Source organism: Hemitrygon akajei, chromosome 8, assembly GCF_048418815.1.
Source record: "Hemitrygon akajei chromosome 8, sHemAka1.3, whole genome shotgun sequence".
Classification (NCBI taxonomy): domain Eukaryota; kingdom Metazoa; phylum Chordata; class Chondrichthyes; order Myliobatiformes; family Dasyatidae; genus Hemitrygon; species Hemitrygon akajei.
Window position 1 is genome coordinate 46,219,506 of NC_133131.1, and position 23,940 is coordinate 46,243,445.

At 44.5% G+C, this 23,940-nt stretch overlaps 1 protein-coding gene across 1 annotated transcript in view; it reads left to right on the top strand.

Moving 5' to 3' along the window:
* gas2l2 (growth arrest specific 2 like 2) overlaps window positions 1–23,940 on the top strand; it is a 38,683-nt gene that overhangs the window by 11,261 nt on the left and 3,482 nt on the right. Inside the window, exons 3-5 of the mRNA XM_073053791.1 lie at window positions 8,526–8,633; window positions 11,203–11,299; window positions 16,293–16,599. Coding sequence (XP_072909892.1) covers window positions 8,526–8,633; window positions 11,203–11,299; window positions 16,293–16,599 — 512 coding nt within the window. The remainder of the gene's footprint in view (window positions 1–8,525; window positions 8,634–11,202; window positions 11,300–16,292; window positions 16,600–23,940) is intronic.

The following is a 23,940-nucleotide window of genomic DNA, read 5'->3' on the forward strand; positions in this document are numbered from 1 at the left end:
GTTTGATCCTGACCTTGGATGCTGTCTGAGTAGATTCTCCCAGTGACTCTATGGGCTTCCCTTGGATGCTTTGGTTTCCTGCTACGTCCAAAGAGGTGCAGATCAGTAGATCAATTGGCCACTGTAAATTGATAGAAGTTGATGGGAGTGTGGGGAGAAGTAAGATGAATTAGTATAAATGGATCATTGAAGGTCGACACAGACTCAGTGGAGTGAAGGTCCTATTTCTCAGTTACATGACTGACTGTTTCTGGTTCCCCTTTGAAACCTTAATGTCTTACCAGCACCACATGACAAGCTGTGCACTAAACTGTGAAGCCAGCTCTCCTGATCAGTCACAGGAACATAAAACATAGCAACAGAATTGGTCTTTTGGCTCATGGAGTTTGCTTCACAATTCGATCATGGCTGACTTATTTTTCCTCTCAACCCCATTCTTCTGCCCCCCCCCCGTATTCTTTGATGCTCTTACTAATCAAGAATCGATCAACTTCTTGCTTTAAGTATACCCAATGACTTGGCCCCCACAGCTATCTGTGGTAATAAAGTTCAAAGTAGATTTATTAACAAAGTACATATACAGTATTATATGTCACCGTATGTAACCCTGAGATTCATTTTCTTTTGGGCATATTCAATAAATCCATAGAACATTAACCATAACAAAATCAACGAAAGACTGCCCAACCGGTGCACTAAACCAGAGTGTAGAACTGTGTAAAAAGAAATAATAATAATAAAAAATAAAAATAAATATTGAGAACATGAGATGAAGAGTCCTTTAAAATGAGTCCATTGTTTGTGGGAACACTTCAATGATGGGGCGAGTAAAGTTATCCCCTTTGAATTAAGGGCCTGATGGTTGAGGGGTAGTAACTGTTCTTGAACTCTCAAGGTTGAGAGTCCTGAGGCTCTTGTACCTTCATTCTGATGGCAGCAGCAAGAAGAGAGCGTGTCCTGGGTGGTGGAGGTCCCTGGCGTTGGCTGTTGGTTTTCTGCAGCAGTGTTTCATGTAGATGTGCTCAGTGGTGGGGAGGGCTTTACCCATGATGGACTGGGCCAAATCCACTACTTTTTGTAGGGTTTTCTATTCAAGGACATTGGTGTTTTCATACCAGGCTGAGATGCAGCCGATCAATGGACTCTACACTAGACATGTATAGAAGTTTGTCACAGTTTTAGATGTCATGCTGAATCTCCACAAACTCCTAAGGAAGAAGAGGTGCTGCTGTGCTTTCTTTGTAATTCCACTTGCATGCTGGGCTCAGGACAGGTCCTATGAAATAATAACATCTAGGAATTTAAAGTGGCTACAGGTCTCCACTTTTGATCCTCCAATAAGGATTGATTTATGGACCTCATGTTTCCTTCTCCTGAAGCCAATAATCAGCTCCTTGGACGTTCAGACATAAAGTAAGAGGTTGTTGTTTTGGCATCACTCAGCCAGGTTTTCAATCTCCTTCCTATATACTGATTTGTCACCACTTTTTCTTTGGTCTATGACAAAGTTCAAAATAAAATTTATGATTAGAGTACATACATGTCACAACATACAACCCTGAGATTCTTATTCTGTGGGCATACTTAGTGAACCTATAGAACAGTAACTGTAAACAAACTATGCAAATGCAAATATAAATAAATAGTAATAAATAACAAGCTTGAAATATCAATATAACAGAGTCCTTAAATGAGTCCTTAACTGAATTCAAGAACCTGATGGTTGAGGGGTTGTAACTGTTGAACCTGGTGGTGTGAGTCCTTCTACCTGATGACAGCAGTGAGAAAAGAGCCTGGCCTGGGCGGTGAGGATCTTTGATGATGGATGCTGCTTTGCTACAGCAATGTTTCATGTAAATGTGCTCAGTGGCTGGGAGGGCTTTACCCGTGATGTACTGGGTTGAATCTACTACCATTGGTAGGATTTTCCACTCAAAGGCATTGGTGTTCCCATACCAGGCCGTGATGCAGCCAGTCAGCACACTCTCCACATACACCTATAGAAGTTCAGCAAGGTTTTCAATGACATGCCAAACATCCGCAGACTCCTGGGGAAGTAGAGGCACTGTCTGCTTTTTTCACAATTTTATTTATATGAGAGGGCCAGGACAGGTTACTGTCCCTCTCTATCTCTGATCCTCTAATGATTACTGGCTTATGGACCTCTGGTTTCCCTCTGCTGAACTCTACAATCAGTTCTTTGGTCTTATTGACATTGAGTGAGAGGTTGTTGTTATTACAGCACTCAGCCAGATTTTCAATCTCCCTCCTGTGTGCTGGTTCATCAGCCCCTTTGATACAGCCCACAACAATGGTGTCATCAGGAACCTTGTATATGGTGTTGCAGCTGTACTTAGTCACACGTTCATAGGCTTAAAGTGAGTGGAGCAGGGTGCTAAGTACACATCCCTGCTGTGCTCCTGTGCTGATGGAGATTGTGGAGGAGATGTTCTTGCTAGTCCAAACTGAATGGCGTTTGCAAGTGAGGAAACTCGGGATCCATTTGCACAAGAGGGCCCAGGTCTTGGAGTTTATCAATCAGTTTTGAGGGGATGATGGTGTTAGGTGCCAAGCTGTAATCGATAAAGAGCATTTTGATGTATGCATCTATGCTGTCCAGATGTTGCAGGGTTGTGTGAAGCCAACAAGATAGCATCTGCTGTAGACCTGTTGCTTCAGTAGGCGAATTGGAGATCCAAATGCCATTCAGGCAAGAGCTGATATGTTTCAACATCAGCCTCTCAAAACACTTCATCAACGATGGTGTAAGTGCCACTGGGCAATAGTCATTTAGACTGGTTACCATGCTCCTCTTGGGCACTGGTACGATTGAAGCCTGCTTGAAGCAGGTGGGTACCACACACTGCTGAAGCAAGAGATTGAAGATATCCGTGAATACTCCAGCCAGTTGGTTGGCACAGGTCTTCGGTACTCAGCCAGGTACTCCATCTGGACCAGATGCTTTCCTTGGATTCACTCTCCTGAAGGCAGCCTGCATGTCATCTTCAGACACTGAGACCAAAGGATCATCAGGAGACAGAGAGGTGCATGATGGATCCTCTCTGTTCTGGTGGTCAAAGTGAGCATAGAAGACATTGAGCTCATCTGGAAGCAAAGCTCTGCTGTCCCCTATGCAGCAAGATTTGGCTTTGTTGGAGGTTATGGCATTCAAACCCTGCCAGAGCTGTCAAGCATCCCTCATTGATTCCAGTTCAGTCCAGAATCTCCACCGTCTGAGAGATGGCTATTTGGATATCATACCTGCACCTCTTGTAGCATTCTTGATCTCCAGACTTGAATGCCTCTGATCTGGCTCTCAGCAGGTTCCAGATTTCATTGTTCATCCAGGACTTCTGATTGGGGAAAACCCTGAATGATTTTGTGGGTCACACTCATCCACATCTGTTTTAATAAAGTCGATAATAACCCTAGTGTAGCCACTCAGGTCCTCAGTGGTCTCATTAGCAAGTTTGAATATGACGTTGGAGCTGTGCTTAGCCTCACAGTCATAAGTGTAAAGCGATAAAGAGCAGGAGGCTTGTGGTGAACCTGTGCTGATGGAGATCATGGAGGAGATGATGTTGTCAATCTGAACTAACTGGGGTCTACAATTGAAATTGAGGGTCCAATTGCATAAAGAGGTATTGAGGACAACATATTGGAGTTTATTGATTAGTTTTGAGGGGATGATGGTATTAAATGTTGAGCTGCAGTTGATAAAGGGCATCCTGATGTTTGCATCTTTGCTGTTCAGAATGAAAAGCCAATCAGATGGCATCTGATGTGGACCTTCTGCTCTAGTAGGCAAATTGGAGCACATCTAAGTTGCTTCTCAGGCAGTAGTTGATGTGCTTCATCACGAACCTGTCAAAAAACTTAATCACTGTGGCTGTAGGTGCCACTGGGTGATAGTCATTGGGGCAGGTCACCACACTCTTCTTGGGCAACTCAATATATAATGCATCTCAACTTGTATGTAGTATAACTCTCGAACAGCTTGAAGTGACAGGAAAAACTGATGGAAGAAAAAGTCATGGTCAACGGCTCATGACATTCATGGAGGTGTGCACTTATGACATGGCATAATGATATATGCCATTTTACATATAACCCGTAATGAATTATGTAAGCAACAAAGAATGCTTAATCAAACAATATATTTACAATATTAAAATAACTGAGACAGTAAATACACAACAAGAGGGACTTTGATGAACGTGAGGTCAGCATAGAACAGTCTAATGTGCTGGGACATGGTGAAGTTAACCAAAAAGAGGGTGTGCTGGATCTTTTGGAAATCTTTAGTATAGCTAAGTCCCAGGCCAGACGGAATTATACTCTGGTTACAACGGGAAGCATGGGAAGAGATTTCTGCACCCTTGGCAATGATTTTTCCATCTTCACCGGCCACAGGAGTAATACCAGAAGATTGGTAAAGAAAGGCGAACACTGTTCAAGAAAGGTAATAGAGATGGCTCTGGGAATCATAGACTAGTGAGTCTTGCATCGGTAGCAGGCAAACTATTGGAGAAGATTCTTAGTCAGGAGTTGTATGCATTTGGAGAAGTGTAGTCTGATTGGTGAGAGTTAGAATCACTTTGAAAGGGGCAGAATGTAGCCCATGAGCCTGATTGACTTTTTTGTGAGGGGAGCTCGCAGCCTTGGAGCTCGATTGACCTTCTCAAAGAAGTGAAAAAACAAATTGATGATGGTAGAGTAGTGGATGTGCTGGTTATGGATTTTAATAAGCCATTTGACAGAGTTCCCCATGATTCACAATGTCAGGAGGCATGGATTCGGGGAGTTATTGACTGTGTGAATTTGAAATTGGCTTGACCACAGAAGGCAGAGGGTGATAGTAGATGGAGTATAATCTGCCTGGAGGTGTGTGACTAGTGGTGATCGGCAGGGATCTGTTCTAGCACTCATGCTTTTTGTGATTTTTATAAATGACTTGGATGGGAGAGTGAAATGGTAGATTAATAAGTTTGCAGATGACACAAGGTTTGGTGGTGTCATGGATAATGTAGGAGACCATCATAGGTTCCAACAGAGCACTGCCAGGATGCGGAGCTGGGCTGAGAAGTGAGAAAAATGATCCAATATCTATCGCGCTTGGTACTGGTCACTTGACCAGTGCACACTTGTGGGCAGCTTCCCTCTCAGCCTTCCTGGTTAGTTGATGTTGAGGGCAGAGGGTTGTGAATCTTCTCTTCCCTTGATGAAGTGTCTATTAGTTCATCTGCTGGGTTCCTATCTTCATCAGCAGAGGAAGCTTCTGTAGCTTCCTTGGGCCCCACATCAGTCCACTGCATATATAATCCAAATGTTGCCTAATAATTCTGTTAGCTCAAGTTCTGCTACCTGACTGACAACTCCAGACAACAGTCATGGGCAGTTTTCATACTGCAAGATGCGTGTGTAGACTTTGTCTCTGGAACCAGACATTTACAGCCTGGTGTGTATATTGTATTCTTGTTTCATGGCTTCTCGCTGCAAGTTTGCTCCTGGATGGCTGGCTGTAGATCTAATCTTCTGCGTACTGTGCGGTTAAACGTTACTTACGCGGGCGATGCACTTGTAAGTTCATTTAGGGTAACCCGATACTGGAAAGGAAGCTGCTTAATTTTGTCATCAGGTCACCCTGTGTTTGTTTGGAAAAGCATCATTTCACTATTTTCACGGACGGTACCACCGAGCCATTTGATGCTACATGATATGGAGCTGTTGTCAGATGCCTAATGCCATTATTCACAAGAAATTGCTTAAGTTCTGCACTGGTGACGGCCATCTGTATCACAGCTGCTCTCTATGTTTGATCAAGTTCATTTTCTACCTTTGTGCCCACCATATACGGCACTGGGTGAGCCTTGTAAAACTTCTCTTAAATTTAGATTTAGCTGCTGGACCACGGTAATGACCCGAAGTATCAGCTTGGAAAATCTGCTGGTGCCTTTGTAATAGGGATATCCATGCTGGGCTCCCCCTAATATGGTTGATGCAAGACAGAATTGATGGTATCTTTTTAATCCAATTTCCATCTTGTAGTTGGGCTGTTGGCCTCCCCCTGACCACACGAGTGGTTAAGTGAAATAGGTACCCCCAGTGAACCACTGTGTCTGTAAAAACACCACGCACGTCCACACTAGCTCCCGTGTGGCTGCAGAACATCGAGTTCGGCTGTTGCAATTTTGGAATCTGGTGTAAGAGTAATTCGTGTGCAGCTGACCCAGCTTCCCACTCAAGTCTCACGGGTTGTTCGTCTAGTCTGAATGTAACCAAGTAAAGATGCTGTTTCAGTGGCCCAGTCATGGGTTTGGGCCAGAGTGGCCACTGCTATGCTCTGGTGTCTCCTTGCGTGGAGCTGATGGTTACACTTTGCCATTTTCTCATGGAGTGTTGCTCAGAGGAACACAGCTTCTCGAGGAGCCGTACCTACTGACAGGACTGGCCAACTGTCTTTCGGGGCTTGAAATTGGACCATTGGGCATGAAGTTCTTCACTGTGGAATCTCTGGCATCTCTGTGGAGGCTTATGCGATCTGCATGGAGTCTGCAGGCTGCGGGTGTGTATCCCCTGGCAAACATTGATGTTCTTGGAAGGGGGCTAAATCTGTGAAAAGCTCCTCTTGACTGCCTCCTGGTGGTGAGTTGTGGAGCATGCTTTGTCCCAGGACAAATGGTACTCTTCCGGCAGAATGCTCTCCTTTGTCCTCCCATATGGGGTTCCCACAATCAATGCTTGAATAAGCATAATTTCTTTGCATTTGCTCAGAGTAAAATCTTTGCACTTGCATTCCTGCATTGTTAGGTTGATGAAATAATCTATGTTTTTGTCAGGGGTTTGCCGTAGCTGTGAGAACCTATAGTGTGCTGTAAAGACATTGTTCAGCTTCCACCAAACATTGCACAAAGCCTCAGAAGCATTTGTCAGGTCATATTTATTCTGTAGGTGCACAGTATTAACGTATTTCTGCTTGAGTTCTCCCAAGTGTATGTGCAACTTGAGTTTTACTGATTCCTCCAGTTTTCCCGTTGGTGTTAAGATCGGTAGGAGTTGGATTTTATGTTGATGAGCCACTTTGTCTTGGATGGGTTTGAGTCCATTTAACCATATAACCATATAACAATTACAGCACAGAAACAGGCCATCTCGGCCCTTCTAGTCCGTACTGAACGCTTACTGTCACCTAGTCCCTCCGACCTGCACTCAGCCCATGACCCTCCATTCCTTTCCTGTCCATATACCAATCCAATTTTTTTTAAAATGACAATATCAAACCTGCCTCTACCACTTCTACTGGAAGCTCGTTCCACACAGCTACCACTCTTTGAGTTAAGAAGTTTCCCCTCGTTTTACCCCTAAACTTTTGCCCCTTAACTTTCAACTCATGTCCTCTTGTTTGAATCTCCCCTACTCTCAATGGAAAAAGCCTATCCACATCAACTCTATCTATCCCCCTCATAATTTTAAATAACTCTGTCAAGTCCCCCCTCAACCTTCTGCACTCCAAAGAATAAAGACCTAACTTGTTCAACCTTTCTCTGTAACTTAGGTGCTGAAACCCAGGTAACGTTCTAGTAAATCTCCTCTGTACTCTCTTTATTTTATTGACATCTTTCCTATAATTTGATGACCAGAACTGTACACAATAACAGTCTTGGGTGTTGTTGAAGTTGCATTTGTGCAGGCAGGTCAACCATATTCTTGACTTGGTCTTGCTGATGCTGGAAAGGGCAGGAGATGTCTCACTTCTGGCTACCTATCCTCCGATCCACTATTGTAGGCATGGTGTTTATGTGGTTGGTCCCACTGTGTTTCTGGTTAATGATGACCTTCAGGATATTGATAGTAATGCATGCACTAAGTAACATCAAAGCAGGTGTTTGACTCTCTCTTGGAGACTGACAAAGCCTGGTAGTTTTGTTCCATGTCCATCTATCCATCAGTCTGCACCAGAGGTCAGAAACAAACCTGTGTGGCTCTGCCCCTCCCCAGACTGTGTCATCAGTAAAGCCTCGACCACCTCCAAGAGGACCACAAACTTGTCATTTGATTTGGTGGCTTGCGTACCTCAATGACCTGGAGAGCTATGTTAGCTGGAGTCAGAGCTTTATGCTTTAGCTTTTGGTAGGGCCACCCATGCCAAACAGGTCAAAGTGTAGAGACCAGGCTAAGAGTGGTCCACTGGTCCTCCAGGTTTGGGGGTAAAGCCCAGGGTTAACAACACTGGCTGGTCAAACAAAACTGTTATGGAAGCAGCAATGAAGTATCCTTCTACATCTGAGTGCGACAGAATTCCTGGGTCTTGCATGACTGACGGTAGTGAAAACCGCGAGGAAGCCACTGAGATGATGAAGGAAGCCCTGAACACCACCAGAGAGGGAGGACTTCCATTATTGCCCTAAATGCCAGTGGCGTAATGGGCAGTAAGTAAAGACTGCCAATTGTGACGTGTCTGAAGAAGTGTTGAAGTTGTGAAAGCAGAATTTTAAATGCGCATTCATTTTATTTTTAACCCACAGGTTTGCCATCTTGTGAGTCGCTGCACCTGTCCAGAGCAGTTTCCCATGGTTAAGGTCTCTGAAGGGAAGTATAAGGTGGGAGACTCCAACACCCTGATTTTTGTGAGGGTGAGTGAGATATTTATTTCTCAGCTCTGGACTTTTCAAGTGATTATCCAGGTATTTTCTGCAGCCACCATTCTTCTAGACCAAGAGTTGCAAAGTCAAAGTCAAGTTTATTGTCATATGCACAGGTATATGTATGCACAGGTACAATGCAAAGCTTACTTGAAGCAACATCACAGACACGTAGCATCAGATAAGAGCATTCAAAGAAAAATATAAATTATACAACTAGAGCAAAAAACAATGTCGATTGTAGTGCCAAGTGATCAAAGTGGTCATGAGGTTGCTGCACTGAGGTAATGATTATGGTTGTTGTGCGAGGTGTTTCAGGAACAGAATGGTGAAAGGATGTAGATGTTCGTGGTTTGGGTCTTCAGGCTTCTGTACCTCTCGCCCAGCAGTAGCTGTGAGGTGGCCCAAGTGATGAGATCTTTGCTGGATATTGACTTCTTGAGGCGGCACCTCGTGTAGATATTGCCGATGGTGGGGAAGGATATGCCCGTGATGTATTGGACAGATTCTTGTGTTCCTGTGCATTGGAATTGCCATACAAGACCACGATGCCGCTAGCCATGTTCCCTTCAAAGTACATCTAATAAAGTTTGTTAGTGTGATCATTGACTTAACTTTCTAAAAGAGTAAATTTTCACTATTCTAGAGGTATTAAGGTTTTACTTCAATGCATGTTCCTCTACTATTTAAGGAAAATCCACACCCCAGGTCATTGATTTTTTTTGACTAAGGTGGTAACTCCTTGGAGGAAAGGAGTGGAGCAAGAGCTGGCAGGTGATGCATGGATACATGTGAGGAGGTGATAGGAAGATTGGCAAGGGGAGAGTGGGAATAGTGACAGAAAGGGATAGGTGGAAGTGACATAGCGCTGAAGAAGATGGAAACTGATAAGAGATGAAGGTGGAGCATGGAATAAAGGTACGGGGGGGGGTTAAGGAGGACATATTGGAACAGTGGGGGAAAAGAATCAGTGGGAGGGTGACGGACTGATGGAGGGTAAAGAGACATGGTAATAGGATCGAGATGGATCAGGAGGAATGTGAATGGGTGACAGAGGGAGCAGTTTTACTGGAAGCTGGAGAATTCAGTGTTCAACTGCCAGGTTGAAGACCACCCAGGTGGGCTATAAGTCTAGTTCCTGTAGTTTGCTTCTAGCCTCATCTTGGCAGTAGAGGATGCCAAGGACAGACATGTCAGCATGAGAATGGAATGGGAATTAAAATGCTGGTACCTGGGTGATCGAACGATTATGGCAGCTTCACCTGTACTGTTATGGGAGGGGAAGCACTGGCAGCTCAGTTCACCCTCTGAGGGTCTAAACTGAGCTAAAGACAGAAAACTAATCTCCTCTGAGGGAAAGAGTGTATAATAGATTTATTCAAACTCCTTGAGGATGGATCTAACTGAATCAACAAAGAGGAGCCAATGAATAAAGTGTATTTAGATTTCTGAAAGGCTTTTGTTAATCTGCATCTGATAACAGGTCAGGAGGACCTAAGGAAGTAGGAACAGTAGGGCATTTGGCCCCTCAAGCCTACCCCACCATCCAGCATGTTCATGGCTGATCCTCTCCAAGCTCTTTCTCCTCTACTGTGCAGTTGCCCACGACCCTCATTTCACAAAAATTTCAAACATTTAAAGGCTCTTCAAGGTCTTCCAGTCTCCACAAGCCTTGAGTGCAGAGAATCCCAGAAATTCACCACTCTCTGTGGAAAAAGTTTTAAATAACCATGCTCCCAGCCTTGGCTATGTTCCCTCATTAGAGATTCTTCCATTAAAGCAGGAGTTCCCAACATTTTTTATGCTATGGACTCCCAGCATTAACTGAGGGCTCTGTGGACACCAGGATGGCAATCCTGGTTCTAGAGGATACATCCCACCACCTACCCTGTTCATGCCCCCTAAAGATCTTGTGTGACTCATTAAGATCGCCTCACTTTCTTCTAAATTGTAAAGAGTACAGTGTAGATGTACTTCCTTTAGTCACTCATGATAGAGCCACCCTCTTGTCCCAGGAATGAACCTAATGAATCTCTGTTGGACTGCCTTTAATGCCAGCACATCCCAGTACGTTTCCGTGATTAAAGATTTGGTTATAACACAGAAGCAAAGCGATAGGGTTAAATGGGATATTTTCCAGTGCAGGGTCTCTCAGTTTCCCCCTGCAACCTCCCTGCCCCTTTCTGAAACTTAACTGTTTTAACCTGAATTATTCTGACACGTTAACTCAGTTAACTTTCCGCAGATGCTGCCTAGCTTCCTAAGTATCTGATTTTATTGAATTGAATTATTGGACAAGGACTAGATCAAATTATTATTGACCATGTAACAATTGCCAGTTGTTCTATCAGACTGGGCCATTGATTTTACTTATCCTTGGACACTAATTCCATCTTTTGATCCTGAAATCCCATCTTTGATTCTTACGTAAAGTTCACCGCAAACTGAATTCACGTGCTGTACACTGTTCCAGAAATGAAATTAAAAATGTAAAATTGTGTAGCTTATTGTTGAACACAAGACGTCAATGCTCCTGTTGCTCTTCTGCTGTTTTTCTCAGATTTTACGGAACCATGTGATGGTGCGTGTGGGTGGGGGTTGGGACACCTTGGAACATTACCTCGACAAGCACGACCCATGCCGTTGTACATCACTCGGTAAGTGCCTGCTGGTTAGGAATGGGTTAACTCGGGAGGACAGGGGTGGGCAGCATGGCAATAACTGAGTAACGGGACCGGCCAATTCAAAGTTTTGCTCCACTAATCACTTTGTTCACCTGACTCTTGAAGTTTTTCTTTGGTATAACTTGGGTAAGATTCTGTAAATTGCTGAGCATTGGAGAAAACCATCATTTCCCACGATCTGGTGTGGGTGAAGGAGGTGGGTAACCCACATTCCCATGGATACTTAGGAACGATTGATGAATACCAATTAGCCTGACATCAATGGTGGGGAAGATGCTGGAGTCAATTATAAAAGATGAAATAGTGGCATATTTGGATCGATCCGAGTCAGCATGGATTTACGAAGGGGAAATCAGGCTTGACTAATCTTCTGGAATTTTTTGAGGATGTAACTATGAAAATGGACAAGGGAGAGCCAGTGGATGTAGTGTACCTGGACTTCCAGAAAGCCTTTGATAAGGTCCCACATAGGAAATTAGTGGGCAAAATTAGGGCACATTGGTATTGGGGGTAGGGTACTAACATGGATAGAAAATTGGTTGGCAGACAGGAAACACAGAGTAGGGATTAACAGGTTCTTTTCAGAATCGCAGGCAGAGACTAGTAGGGTACTGCAAGGCTCGGTGCTGGGACCGCAGCTATTTACAATATACATTAATGATTTCGATGAAGGGATTAAAAGTAACATTAGCAAATTTGCAGATGACACAAAGCTGGGTAGTAGTGTGAAATATGAGGAGGATGTTAGGAGAATTCAGGGTGACTTGAACAGGTTGGGTGAGTGGGCAGATGCAGTTTAATGTGGATAAATGTGAGGTTATCCACTTAGGCGGCAAGAACAGGAAGGCAGATTACTATCTGAATGGTGTCAAGTTAGGAAAAGGGGAAGTACAACGAGATCTAGGTGTCCTTGTTCATCAGTCACTTAAAGTAAGCATGCAGGTACAGCAGGCAGTGAAGAAAGCTAATGGCATATTGGCCTTCATAACAAGGGGAGTTGAGTATAGGAGCAAAGAAGTCCTTCTGCAGTTGTACAGGGCCCTGGTGAGACCACACCTGGAGTATTGTGTTCAGTTTTCTCTCCAAATTTGAGGAAGGACATTCTTGCTATTGAGGGAGTGCAGCCTAGGTTCACAAGGTTGATTCCCGGGATGGCGGGACTGTCATATGTTGAAAGATTGGAGCGATTGGACTTGTATACACTGGAATTTAGAAGCATGAGAGGGGACCTGATTGAAACATATAAGATTATTAAGGGATTGGACATGCTAGAGGCAGGAAACATGTTCCCGATGTTGGGAGGAGTCCAGAACCAGAGGCCACAGTTTAAGAATAAGGGGTAAGCCATTTAGAACGGAGTTCAGGAAAAACATTTTCACCCAGAGAGTTGTGGATCTTTGGAATGGTCTGCTTCAGAAGGCAGTGGAGGCCAATTCTCTGGATGCTTTCAAGAAAGAGTTAGATAGAGCTCTTAAAGATAGCAGAGTCAAGGGATATGGGGAGAAGGCAGGAACGGGGTACTGATTGTGGATGATCAGCCATGATCACAGTGAATGGCGGTGCTGGCTTGAAGGGCCGAATGGCTTACTCCTGCACCTATTGTCTATTGAATACTGCTCTGGCAGGCAGGGCCCAGGTGCTGAACATGGTAGGCTGATTGAAAGGATCCACTTTACATTGGCCTGGCTGTAATTGTTTTGCTTGTTTACTCTTTTACTGTCCTTACACACCCTCCAGCCTCCTGCTGTCTTCATCGTGCTGAAGGGCCGATGGGGTAATGCTTTCCAATGATCATCCTATTTGGAATTGGAGTTCAGGTGAGGGAGAGTCACCCTGCTCTCTGTGTGCTGAGCTACTCAAGGCTTCCAGACAGGCAAATTCAAAGTACCTTTATTATCAAAGAATAAATTATACAATCTTGAGATTTGTCCACTTACAAGTAGTCACAAAACAGGAAACCCCAAAGAACCCAATTAAAGAAACAAAATAAATAAAAGACCAACACCTGATGTGCAAGAGAAAGGGGAAAAAAAACACAAATCATGCAAACAATTGAAGTGAACAACAGCATTCCGAACCAAATTGAGTCCTCCGACCCAAACCCCGGAGTAGGCCCAAAGCCTCACTTATTGGTTTGTCATATTAGTGGGCATGGAGCATATCAGCTGAGGCAGTCTTCATAGCCTCAGTGTCACAGAGAGAGGAGTGACCATTGCAGAGAGTGAGTGAAATAGGCTCTCGCCTCAGATCCTGACAGCTTTTCTTTTCAGTCTATCTGGGCCAGTGTTTAAATTGACCAAATAACTGACTATTCCCTGTTTCTGTGGCAAATTGTGTTAAATTATGGCCACAAAAGGTGTTTACAGTGATACTTTTAGTCGGGTTTTTTAATATTCTAACTACCAGTGAGCTGCCATCTTAACTGACAGATTGTGGCTTGTAAAACTCCTTGAGTAATAGGGAGGGAAATGGGCAGAATATTGTTCATTAACAACTCTTTACAGTACCAGTGACCTGGGTTCATTTCCCGTTGCTGTCTGTAAGGAGTTTGTACGTGTGGTGAACTACATATACCTGTCTGGACTGCTCCTGTGGCTCCTCCCACAGACCCCTGCTGACTGCTTCTGTGGCTCCTCCCACAGACCCCTGTATAAAGGCGATTGAGGCCTGAGCCCAGCCTCATTCTCCAGGATGTAGTGTTGTTCATTCTTCCAGTCAATAAAAGCCGATATCTCGCTTCTTACGTTTCAGAGTGAATATTGATGGTGCATCAGTACGTTCTCCTTGCATGCTAGGTTTCCTCTGCATTCTCCGGTTTCCTCCCACAGTTCAAAGTCATACCGGTTGGTCATTGTAAATTGTCTCGTGATTGGGCTCGGTTTAAATCGGGGGTTGTTGGGCGAAGCGGCTCGAAGGACTGAAAAGGCCTATTGCGCACTATTCTCAATAAAATAAAGTGTTATCAGACACAGCTATTAATGACTCGATGACTACCGTCCTGTTACACTCACATCCACCGTCATGAAGTGTTTCGAGAGGCTTGTCATGAGGCATATCAAGACCCTGTTGCCCCCCTCACTGGACCCCTTGAAGTTCACATACTGTCCCAACTGTTCAACAGAAGACGCCATTGCCATCACCCACCACCTGGACTAAAAAGACACGTACGTTCAGATGCTGTTCATAGACTTCAGTTCAGCATTCAACACAATCATCCCTCAGAAACTGATTGGAAAGCTGAGCCTACTGGGCCTGAACACCTCCCTCCACAACTGGATCCTAGACTTCCTGACTGGGAGACATCAGTCAGTCCGGATTGGGAGCAGCATCTCCAACACCATCACTCTGAGCACGGGGGCTCCCCAGGGCTGTGTGCTTAGTCCACTGCTGTTCACTCTGCTGACCCACGACTGTGCTGCAACACACAGTTCAAACCACATCATCAAGTTCGCTGATGACATGACCGTGGTGGGTCTCATCAGCAAGAAAGCAGAGTCAGCTTACAGAGAGGAGGTGCAGCGGCTAACGGACTGGTGCAGAGTCAACAACCTGTCTCTGAATGTGAACAAAACAAAAGAGATGGTTGTTGACTTCAGGAGGGCACAGAGCGACCACTCCCCACTGAACATCGACGGCTCCTCGGTAGAGATTGTTAAGAGCACCAAATTTCCTGGTGTTCACCTGGCAGAGAATCTCACCTGGTCCCTCAACACCAGCTCCATAGCAGAGAAAGTCCAGCAGCGTCTCTACTTTTTGTGAAGGCTGAGGAAAGTCCATCTCCCACCCCCCATCCTCATCACATTCTACAGAGGTTGTATTGAGAGCATCCTGAGAAGCTGCATCACTGCCTGGTTCGGAAATCGCACCATCTCGGATCGCAAGACCCTGCAGCGGATAGTGAGGTCAGCTGAGAAGATCATCGGGGTCTCTCTTCCCGCCATCACAGACATTTACACTGCACGCTGCATCCGCAAAGCAAACAGCATTATGAAGGACCTCATACAAACTCTTCTCCCTCCTGCCACCTGGGAAAAGGCACTGAAGCATTCGGGCTGTCACGACCAGACTATGTAACAGTTTCTTCCCCCAAGCCATCAGACTCCTCAATACCCAGAGTCTGGACTGACACCAACTTACTGCCCTCTACTGTGCCTATTGTCTTGTTTATTATTTATTGTATTGCCTGCATTGTTTTGTGCACTTTATGCAGTCCTGGGCAGGTCTGTAGTCTAGTGTAGTTTTTGTGTTGTTTTACATAGTTCAGTGCAGTTTTTGTACTGTTTCATGTAAACCATGGTCCTGAAAAACATTGTCTCGTTTTGCTGTGTACCGTACCAGCAGTTATGGTCGAAATGACAATAAAAAGTGACTTGACTTGAGTTAAGGGATTTATTAAAAAGACATCACAAGTGTAGGAAGTTGGAATAGGGAGTCAGAGGCAAACGATCAAGGGAAGCTTGGCAGAGTAGATCTGGTGCCTGTTGAGTTCCTATTCTCATTACACATGTAAGTAACCTGGATGAACATGTGGGTGAATTGTGCTGAATTTGCCAGTATCTCCGAGTCGTGGGCACAGCAGATAGAAAGAAAGCTGTTGGCAGGGTAGGAAGAAGAGTGGCAGACACCGTCAAAAGTAAAGAAATATGTTAGTAAGAAGGGGGCAAGGAACTGTACCTTAAGGAGTAAAATTATTAAAAGATGTGAAGAGGAGCATTGAAAGAAGTGATGGTACAAGCAAATAAAGACACAGTGGAGAGGATTCTTAACATGGTGTCTATTGGCACACAATATAAAAGGACGACACCTTGGTTTGGTTCCAATCTGAGTTTTGGGGGAGGTTCTGATTACACCATTTGCAGGAAGTCTGTGTAAACTTTGGGCCTAACCCCTATACATCAGCTATTGAGTGATATGGGTGTTGACCGATTTCCACTGATTGATCAATAATCTCTTGAATTTTCAACAGCGCACAAGCAAATGTCAAGGTTCAGCAGCCCACACAGAGCCGCCATGCCCACGCACGAGATCAGGGCTCGCTTGCCAACCAGGACAGACCAGCCAAACAAGCCACAGACAGCACTCATCCTGTCGAGGTCCCAAAGTCCCATGCCTCCAGTGGAGTGGAGACTCGCCGCACCCTCTGCTCCTTCCCTGAGGAATCACAATGCTGCTCCTCGATCCCCTTCACCAGACGTTCCCGTCACCTCTGGAGGTAACTCAGTCAAGAGGAATCCCCGGGACAAGTCAGAACCACGGCAAATATTTCAAGCCAGGTAGAGGAACAGAACTACGTGCTTTAACACAGGACAGGGCCATCCGGCTGAGAAAACAATAGTTATTTTTTCCTGCCAAAATTATAAAGAATTTGGGACAAAGCTGGGTAAAAAGAATAAGATCAGAGCCCGCCATTACCTCTTCGCACAGGGCACAAGCTCCAGGGAGAAATACACTCCTCATTCTCACAGATTTACTAAACAACAATAGCATATTACTGATTTCAGCCTATGTAACTTATCTATCTCATATCAACGTGCCCAACCCAGAACTTCACCTTGACTTGTGTGTTATAACTGTCAACACTGGGTTCTCTCTTTACAACTCGTGAAATATTTGTTGAATGTAATCATCGACCACAAGATCATAAGACATAGGAGCAGAATTTTGCCTTTCAACCCTTCAGGTCTTCTCTGCCATTTGATCATGGCTGACTTATTTTCCCTCTCAACCCCATTCTCCTGCCTTCCATAACCTTTGATGCCCTTGTCATCCTCTGCTTTAAATATACCCAGTGACTTGACTTCCAGGCTTGCTGTCTGTGACATGAACTCTACGGATTCACCACCCCCTGGCTAAAGAAATTCCTCCTCATCCCTGTTCTAATGGGATATCTTTTTATTCTGAGACTGTTCTCTGATTCTCCACTCTTCCACTATTGGAAACATCCTCTCCACCTTCACTTTATCTGGTTCTTCCAATATTCAGTAGGTTTCAATGAGATTCCACCCTCCCCACCCAACTCCTCTAAACTTCAGCAGTACAAAGCCATCAAACTCTTTCATTCCAGGGATTGTTCTCATAAACCTTCTGGACCCCCTCCGATGCCAGTGCATCCTTTATTAGATGCAGAAAATGCTCACAATGCTCTGAATCATTGTGGCACTTTAGGAAGTTCAGTAGTAAACTACAGGAGCAAGATCTAACAAGCAGGACTGCAATAACAGATCATTAGTTAGAAATGTTGCAACTACATTGTCAAATTTAGTATGTGTCAGTCATTTGCAATCAGAGTTCTATGATGATCTTAGGACTGAGTGCCTACTTGATTTTTTCAAACTCTTCCATAGTGCAATGTACATCTTCCCCCTTCATTCCCCCCACCCTGTCCAACATATGACCCAGGTATTTTATGGTGTTCAAAATGTTCTCAAACTTGTGTGGTTTAATTGTGTACTCCATGCTCTCTCAAAAATTGGCTTGGGATCAAGGTCAGTCTGTTTGATGTTGAAATACAAATATCATCAGGATAGAACATTATCCTTTTGATTCCTGACAATATTTGCTTCATCACAGCCTGACCAAGCACCAAAGGGTAAATGATTGAGCTGAAAAAAAAAAGCAGCACACACAAACTGCTGGAGGAACTCAGCAGGCCAGGCAGCATCTTTTGGAAAAGAGTAAAGAGTTGACATTTCGGACCGAGACTCTTCACCCAGACTGGAAAAGAAAGATGAGAAGTCAGAGTAGAACGGTTGGTGGGGGTGAGGAAGAAGTACAAGGTGGCAGGTGATGGGTGAAACCGGAAGGGGGGTGGGGGACAGCGCAGTGTAGAGCTGGCAAGTTGATTGGCAGAAGAGATAAAAGGCTGGAGAAGGGAGAATCTGATAGGACAGCATAGAAGACCATGGAAGAATGGGAAGGGGGAGGAGCACCAAAGAGAGGTGATGAGGGAAATGGAAAGATGGAGGGGACGTTATCGGAAGTTTGAGAAAGCAATGGTCATGCCATCAGGTTGGAGACTAGGTGCTCAGCAAAACAGTCTCCCAATCTATGTTGAGTGTCACTCATGAAATGCTAATGTTTCATTTTCCTTCGTTACCAATGATTCAACCTGCAAATTAACCTTTAGGTAATCCTGCAGGAGCCTCTTTGCACCTCTGGTTTCTGAACTTTCTCCCTGTTTAGAAAATAGTCTACACCTTTATTCCTTTGCCCAAACTGCATGCAACAATACATTTCCCTACACTGTATTCCATCTGCTATTTCTTTGTCATTTCTCTTAATGTTTCAAAGGTTTCAAAGATACATTTAATGTCAGAGAAAAGTATACAATATACATCCTGAAATGCTTTTTCTTCACAGCCATCTATGAAAACAGAAGAGTGCCCCCAAGAATGAATGACAGTTAAATGTTAAAACCCCAAAGTCCCCCCCCCAGCTCCCCTCCCTCCTGCCTGTAAGTGGCAGCAAACAACAATCCCCCCCTCGCCCCCACTGGCGAAATAAGCATCAGCACCCACCACCGAGCACTCAAGCGTGAGCAAAGCGACAGAACAGACACAGACTTGCAGTTACCCCAAAGACTACATTGTTCACCCGACATTCGACACACCACAGACGGTCTCTCCCTAATAAGGGAGAAAGAGGTGTCCGTTTCATAGCGAGAGGGGAAACATGACAAACAACTCGCTGGTTTACTATGTTAAAAGTCCGTTACATCTTTTTTTTTAGCTCTGTGCCCAAAGATCTCAGGTCTCTGGGCACACAACTGTAGATCTTCCATCTCCCCCAACGACACTCAGATCTCCTGCTGTGACACCGACCTTCGATCCACCCATCACCAGAGCCCCGGGATCCTAGGCCTCCAAAGGCTAGCCGAATTCTTAGGCCGAGCCCTTGGTGTGCTGAATGACAGCCAGTTGTGAAACACCAAGAGCGGGTCCCATTCCCACAAAAAACTCAGCATGGTTTAACCAGGATTTTATGGAGATGCAACATTTGTGGCTCTTCAGCTCAATTCCCCAACTAATGACGGCCAACACACCATACTCATTCATAACAACCCTATCAACCTGCATGGCAACTTTGAGAGAGCTATGGACGTGGACCCCAAGATCCCTCTATTTCTCCACACTGCTAAAATCCTGCCATTAACCCTATACACACTCTGCCTTCGTCTGACCTTCTGAAGTGTCTCACTTCACACTTTTCCAGATTGAACTCCATCTGCCACTTGTCAGCCCAGCTTCGCACCCTATCAATGTCCAGCTCTGATCCACACCAACTTTCTACACTATCCACCAACTTTGTGTCAACTACAAACTTACAAACCCACTCTTCCACTTAATCATCCAAGTCATTTATACAAATCACAAAGAGCTGGGCCCCAGTACAGATCCCTGAGGAACACCACTGGTTACTGACCTCCAGGCAGAATACCTGCTGTCAGCTGGTCACAGTCCCATTGCCGTTGGTTTCAAGTAATGCTGTTCAGTTGTAATTTCCTCATGTTTGTTTCATGTTCTTTCTGAGGAATTCATTGCCACAGGTGGTTGTAGGGGCCAGTAATTGAGTATATTTAAGGCAGAGGTTGATAGATTCTTGATTATTGAAGGTAGGAGAAGGGGAAAATGGATCAGCCGTGATGAAATGGCGGAACAGACTTGATGGGCCAAATGGCCTAATTCTGCTTCTATATATAATGATCTTGTGTTGTTCCCTACCCTCCCCTATCAATAGGTAGCCCTTTAGCCAATGTTAAAATGTGTTTGGTGAGATCTCCAAGAAATAATAGAAACACAGAGAACCTACAGCACAATACAGGCCCTTTGGCCCACAATGCTGTGCCAAACATGTACTTACTTTAAAAATTACCTAGGGTTACCCATAGCCCTCTATTTTTCTAAGCATATATCTCTTAAAAGACCCTATTATATCCACCTCCACCACTGTTACTGGCAGCCCATTCCACGCACTCACCACTCTCTGAGTAAAAAACTTACCCTTGACATCTCCTCTGTACCTGCTCCCCAGCATCTTAAACCTGTGTCCTCTCGTGGTAGCCATTTCAGCCCTGGGAAAAAGCCTCTGACTATCCACACGATCAATGCCTCTCATCATCTTATGCACCTCTATCAGGTCACCTCTCATCCTCCGTCACTCCAAGGACAAAAGGCCTCATAATGAACGTTTCCACATAAGAGACCTCAAAGAAATGTTGGGGTGTTTTGGGGTGGGACAGGATGAGGTGTCAAATGGGTCAGTGCAAACAGTGTTCTCGTTATGAGAGAGATTCCCTTTCTTATTTCCCTCAATTAAAGGGAAAATATTAGTGAGGAAGATAAGTGATGTAGAGAATACAATGATAATGGGACTGTGTGACTGTTTTCTGTGTAATAATCAGCATTATTAAATCATTCCTGTAGAAGTGTTGTACCTCTCAGCCAGGCAGTGATCACAGTGACGCTGTACAGGCAAATAGTACAGGCTATTTAGCAGTTTACCCAGGGAGGTATGAGGGAGAGCAGGGGAAAGACTTGTAGAAGTTTCTTCTCTAGCATCCTAAATTTAGCAGAAACTGAGGGTGGTGTCCACACAGCACTGGATGGTGTCTTGTCATGAAATAACAGTGGTGGAAAAGGTACCCCATGTTAAAGCCCTTACAGTTGGTGGAGTCTTGCTTACAGTGTAGCTACAGCATAGCCGCTGGTAGAGCTTTTGTCTCGCAGTTCCAGTGACCAAGGTTTGTGTGCAGTCAGCATGTTGAATGGCAAGAGCCCTCAGAGCTGATACATGAGGCAATCTTGATGTTAACCCTGAAGAGAAAGTAATGCCATTATTGCTCAAGTGACCCTCATCAGCATGTGATATACCAACACGTTTCTTAATCCTAACGTCGGTGAAGTTAGCCAGATAGTAATATCCTCACTGCTCATTCTTGAAGTCCATAAGACCATAAGGCAGAGGAGCAAAATTAGGCCATTCAGCCCATCGAGTCTGCTCTGCCATTCTGTCGTGGTGATCCCGGATCCCACTCAACCCCATACACCTGACTTCTTGCCATATCCTTTGATGCTCTGACTGATCAGGAAACCATCAACTTCTGCCTTAAATATACCTATGAAGCCTTGTTTCAATTGACCTCATCTTCTCTTCTGTTGCAGTTCCTCAAGTACTCAATCCCCCCACTCTTCAAATCCTGCCAGTGGTCCAGTCTCCACAACTTTCAGGGGTAGAAAATTCCAAAAATCTCACGCCCTCAATGAGGGAGAACTCCTAACCGCCTTGGATTTAAATGGCTGCCCCCTTGTTCAAGACTCTCCCATTGCACTTCTAGCCTGTCATGTCACCTTAACACTTTCTGCATTTCAATGAGGTTACCTCGCCATATTATTAAATTCTAATGATTTAAAGATACAACTCGTTTAGCTGATTTTACAGTCCTCATATCCAGGAATTAACGTAGTATGTTTGGACTGCCTCCAGTGCTAGTGTATTAATTTTGAGACACAGCTTGCAGACTTTCAGTGCTTCCGGCGTGGACTGGAGACGACTTCTTGATAATATCTCCGAACTGTCAAATTTTGATTTCAATGTTTGCTGTAAGCTCCGCAGCAGTGGGTATAGTTTCTGTGCACCATTTAATTAAATACTTTAATTATTTCACGTATCACTTTCTAGGGAACATAGCCCTGTTCTGTGCAGCCAGTTTTATTTTTAGAACCATTGTTAGTCTAATGAAACCGCATTTCACTTGCTTTAAGGCTGATATTGTCCATCCCCACTGACCAATAACGTAGTCCAGTTGGTGTTTGACCAGACCTTTACATAACCACACAGTAACTTGTGATCTCAATCTATTCGTATAAGAGCTAACATTCCATTCGCCTCTCACAATCCTGTTTTTTTTTGCATGTCTGACAGTGAACCTGTTCAATATCAAGTGCCCTTGGAAATGATAAGTGGGATAATCTTGACGTTAACTCTGAAGAGAAAGATTTTGTCTTTAATGCTCAGGTGGCACAACACGGGGATGTCAGCGTACCAGGTGTGGGTGACACTGCCTTGTGGTATATCTGTAGCTCTCTTTATACCAAGAGAGGAAATTAAACCAGAATGGAAAATCCACACTGTTCATCATGTTAGAATGTTGAAGCTAATTGAACCCCGTTGATTGTGACTACTGGTGAATATTTATCAGTGACAGCTAAAATGTAACCTTGAGTTCTGAAAGCGTGAGGGTGTTTAACAGTGCAGCCTGTTTTACCAGTTCTCTGAGGGCTCTGTAGGAATACAGTCAACAGTCAGGAACAGCAGTTGTTTGGGCTTACTTTGCCGGAAGCTGATGATTCCCCTGTGGAGCTGTTAAATTGATTCGTGCCACCGCCCATTGCAATCGGTAGGGAAGATGGCCTGCCACAGGAGATGAGATAAAGCACTGACCATGGCCTTGCCCGGGGCAGTGCTCTGAAACTGCTGATCTCCAGTGTACTGGCATCGACTTCCTTTCAACCTCCCATTTCCCCAGCTCACAAAGCTGTTGTGTTGGTTGCAGTAAGCAGAAGAGCCCTGTGTAAATGTTTCCACATCAGAGCGGGCTGTGTGCTCCTCCCGCAGACATTGGAATGTCAGACTCAACAAGCACATTAAGATGATTGTCAGTGAAGCCCGTCTCCGGGTTGCAAGAGCTCATCCAGTCTCTTGCTCTGCCAGTGGGCACTTTTTCAAAAACCCATCAAGGTATGGAGGGGATTGAAAATGCAGGTCCCACAGTTAACAGCCTAACTCTTTCATTACATAAGAATGCTAATTATCTGTCACCAATATTATTCACCAGGAACATTTTAAAGATGAACTTCATTCTCTGCTTTCTGGGGGGGCTGAACAGAGCTGGAATTGATTGTGTGGATAGTCAGATGCTTTTCCCCAGGGCTGAAGTGGCTGGCATGAGAGGGCACAGTTTTAAGGTGCTAGAGAGTAGGTACAGAGGAGATGTCAGGGGTAAGTTTTTCACTCAGAGAGTGTGATGAGATTGTGGAATGGGCTGCCGGCTACGGTGGTAGGGGTGGATACAATAGGGTCTTTAAAGAGACTCTTAGATAGGTACGTGGAGCTTAGAAAAATAGAGACCTATGTTGTAGCATAATTTGAGGCACTTTCTAGAGTATGTTACATGGTTAGCACAACGTTGTGGGCTGAAGGGCCCGTAATGTGCTGTAGATTTCTATGATTCTATAAACCATTCCTATCCATCTACCTGTACAAATGTACAACCTGTGATGTAGCCACCGCTACCACTTCCTCTAGCAGGTCACTCCATATAGCCCCCAACCTCTGAGGGGAAAAATTGCATCTCAGATCGACTGTAAATCTTTCTCCTCTCACCTTTCAGATATGCCCCCTTTCTTATACTCTCCTACCCTAGAAAAAGACTCAGCCAATCACTTGAGGACACCTGAAAGATGCATTAAACTCCTCATTTACATATGTAAGAGGGCCCATATTTTAGGGGTCCAACAAAAATGCCTGTGAATGGTCCATATTAGGCACATGATGTTATACAGTAAAAATATCCCTTTGCTCCACCTTCTGATCCATTGTATTCTTGCTTTCTCTAT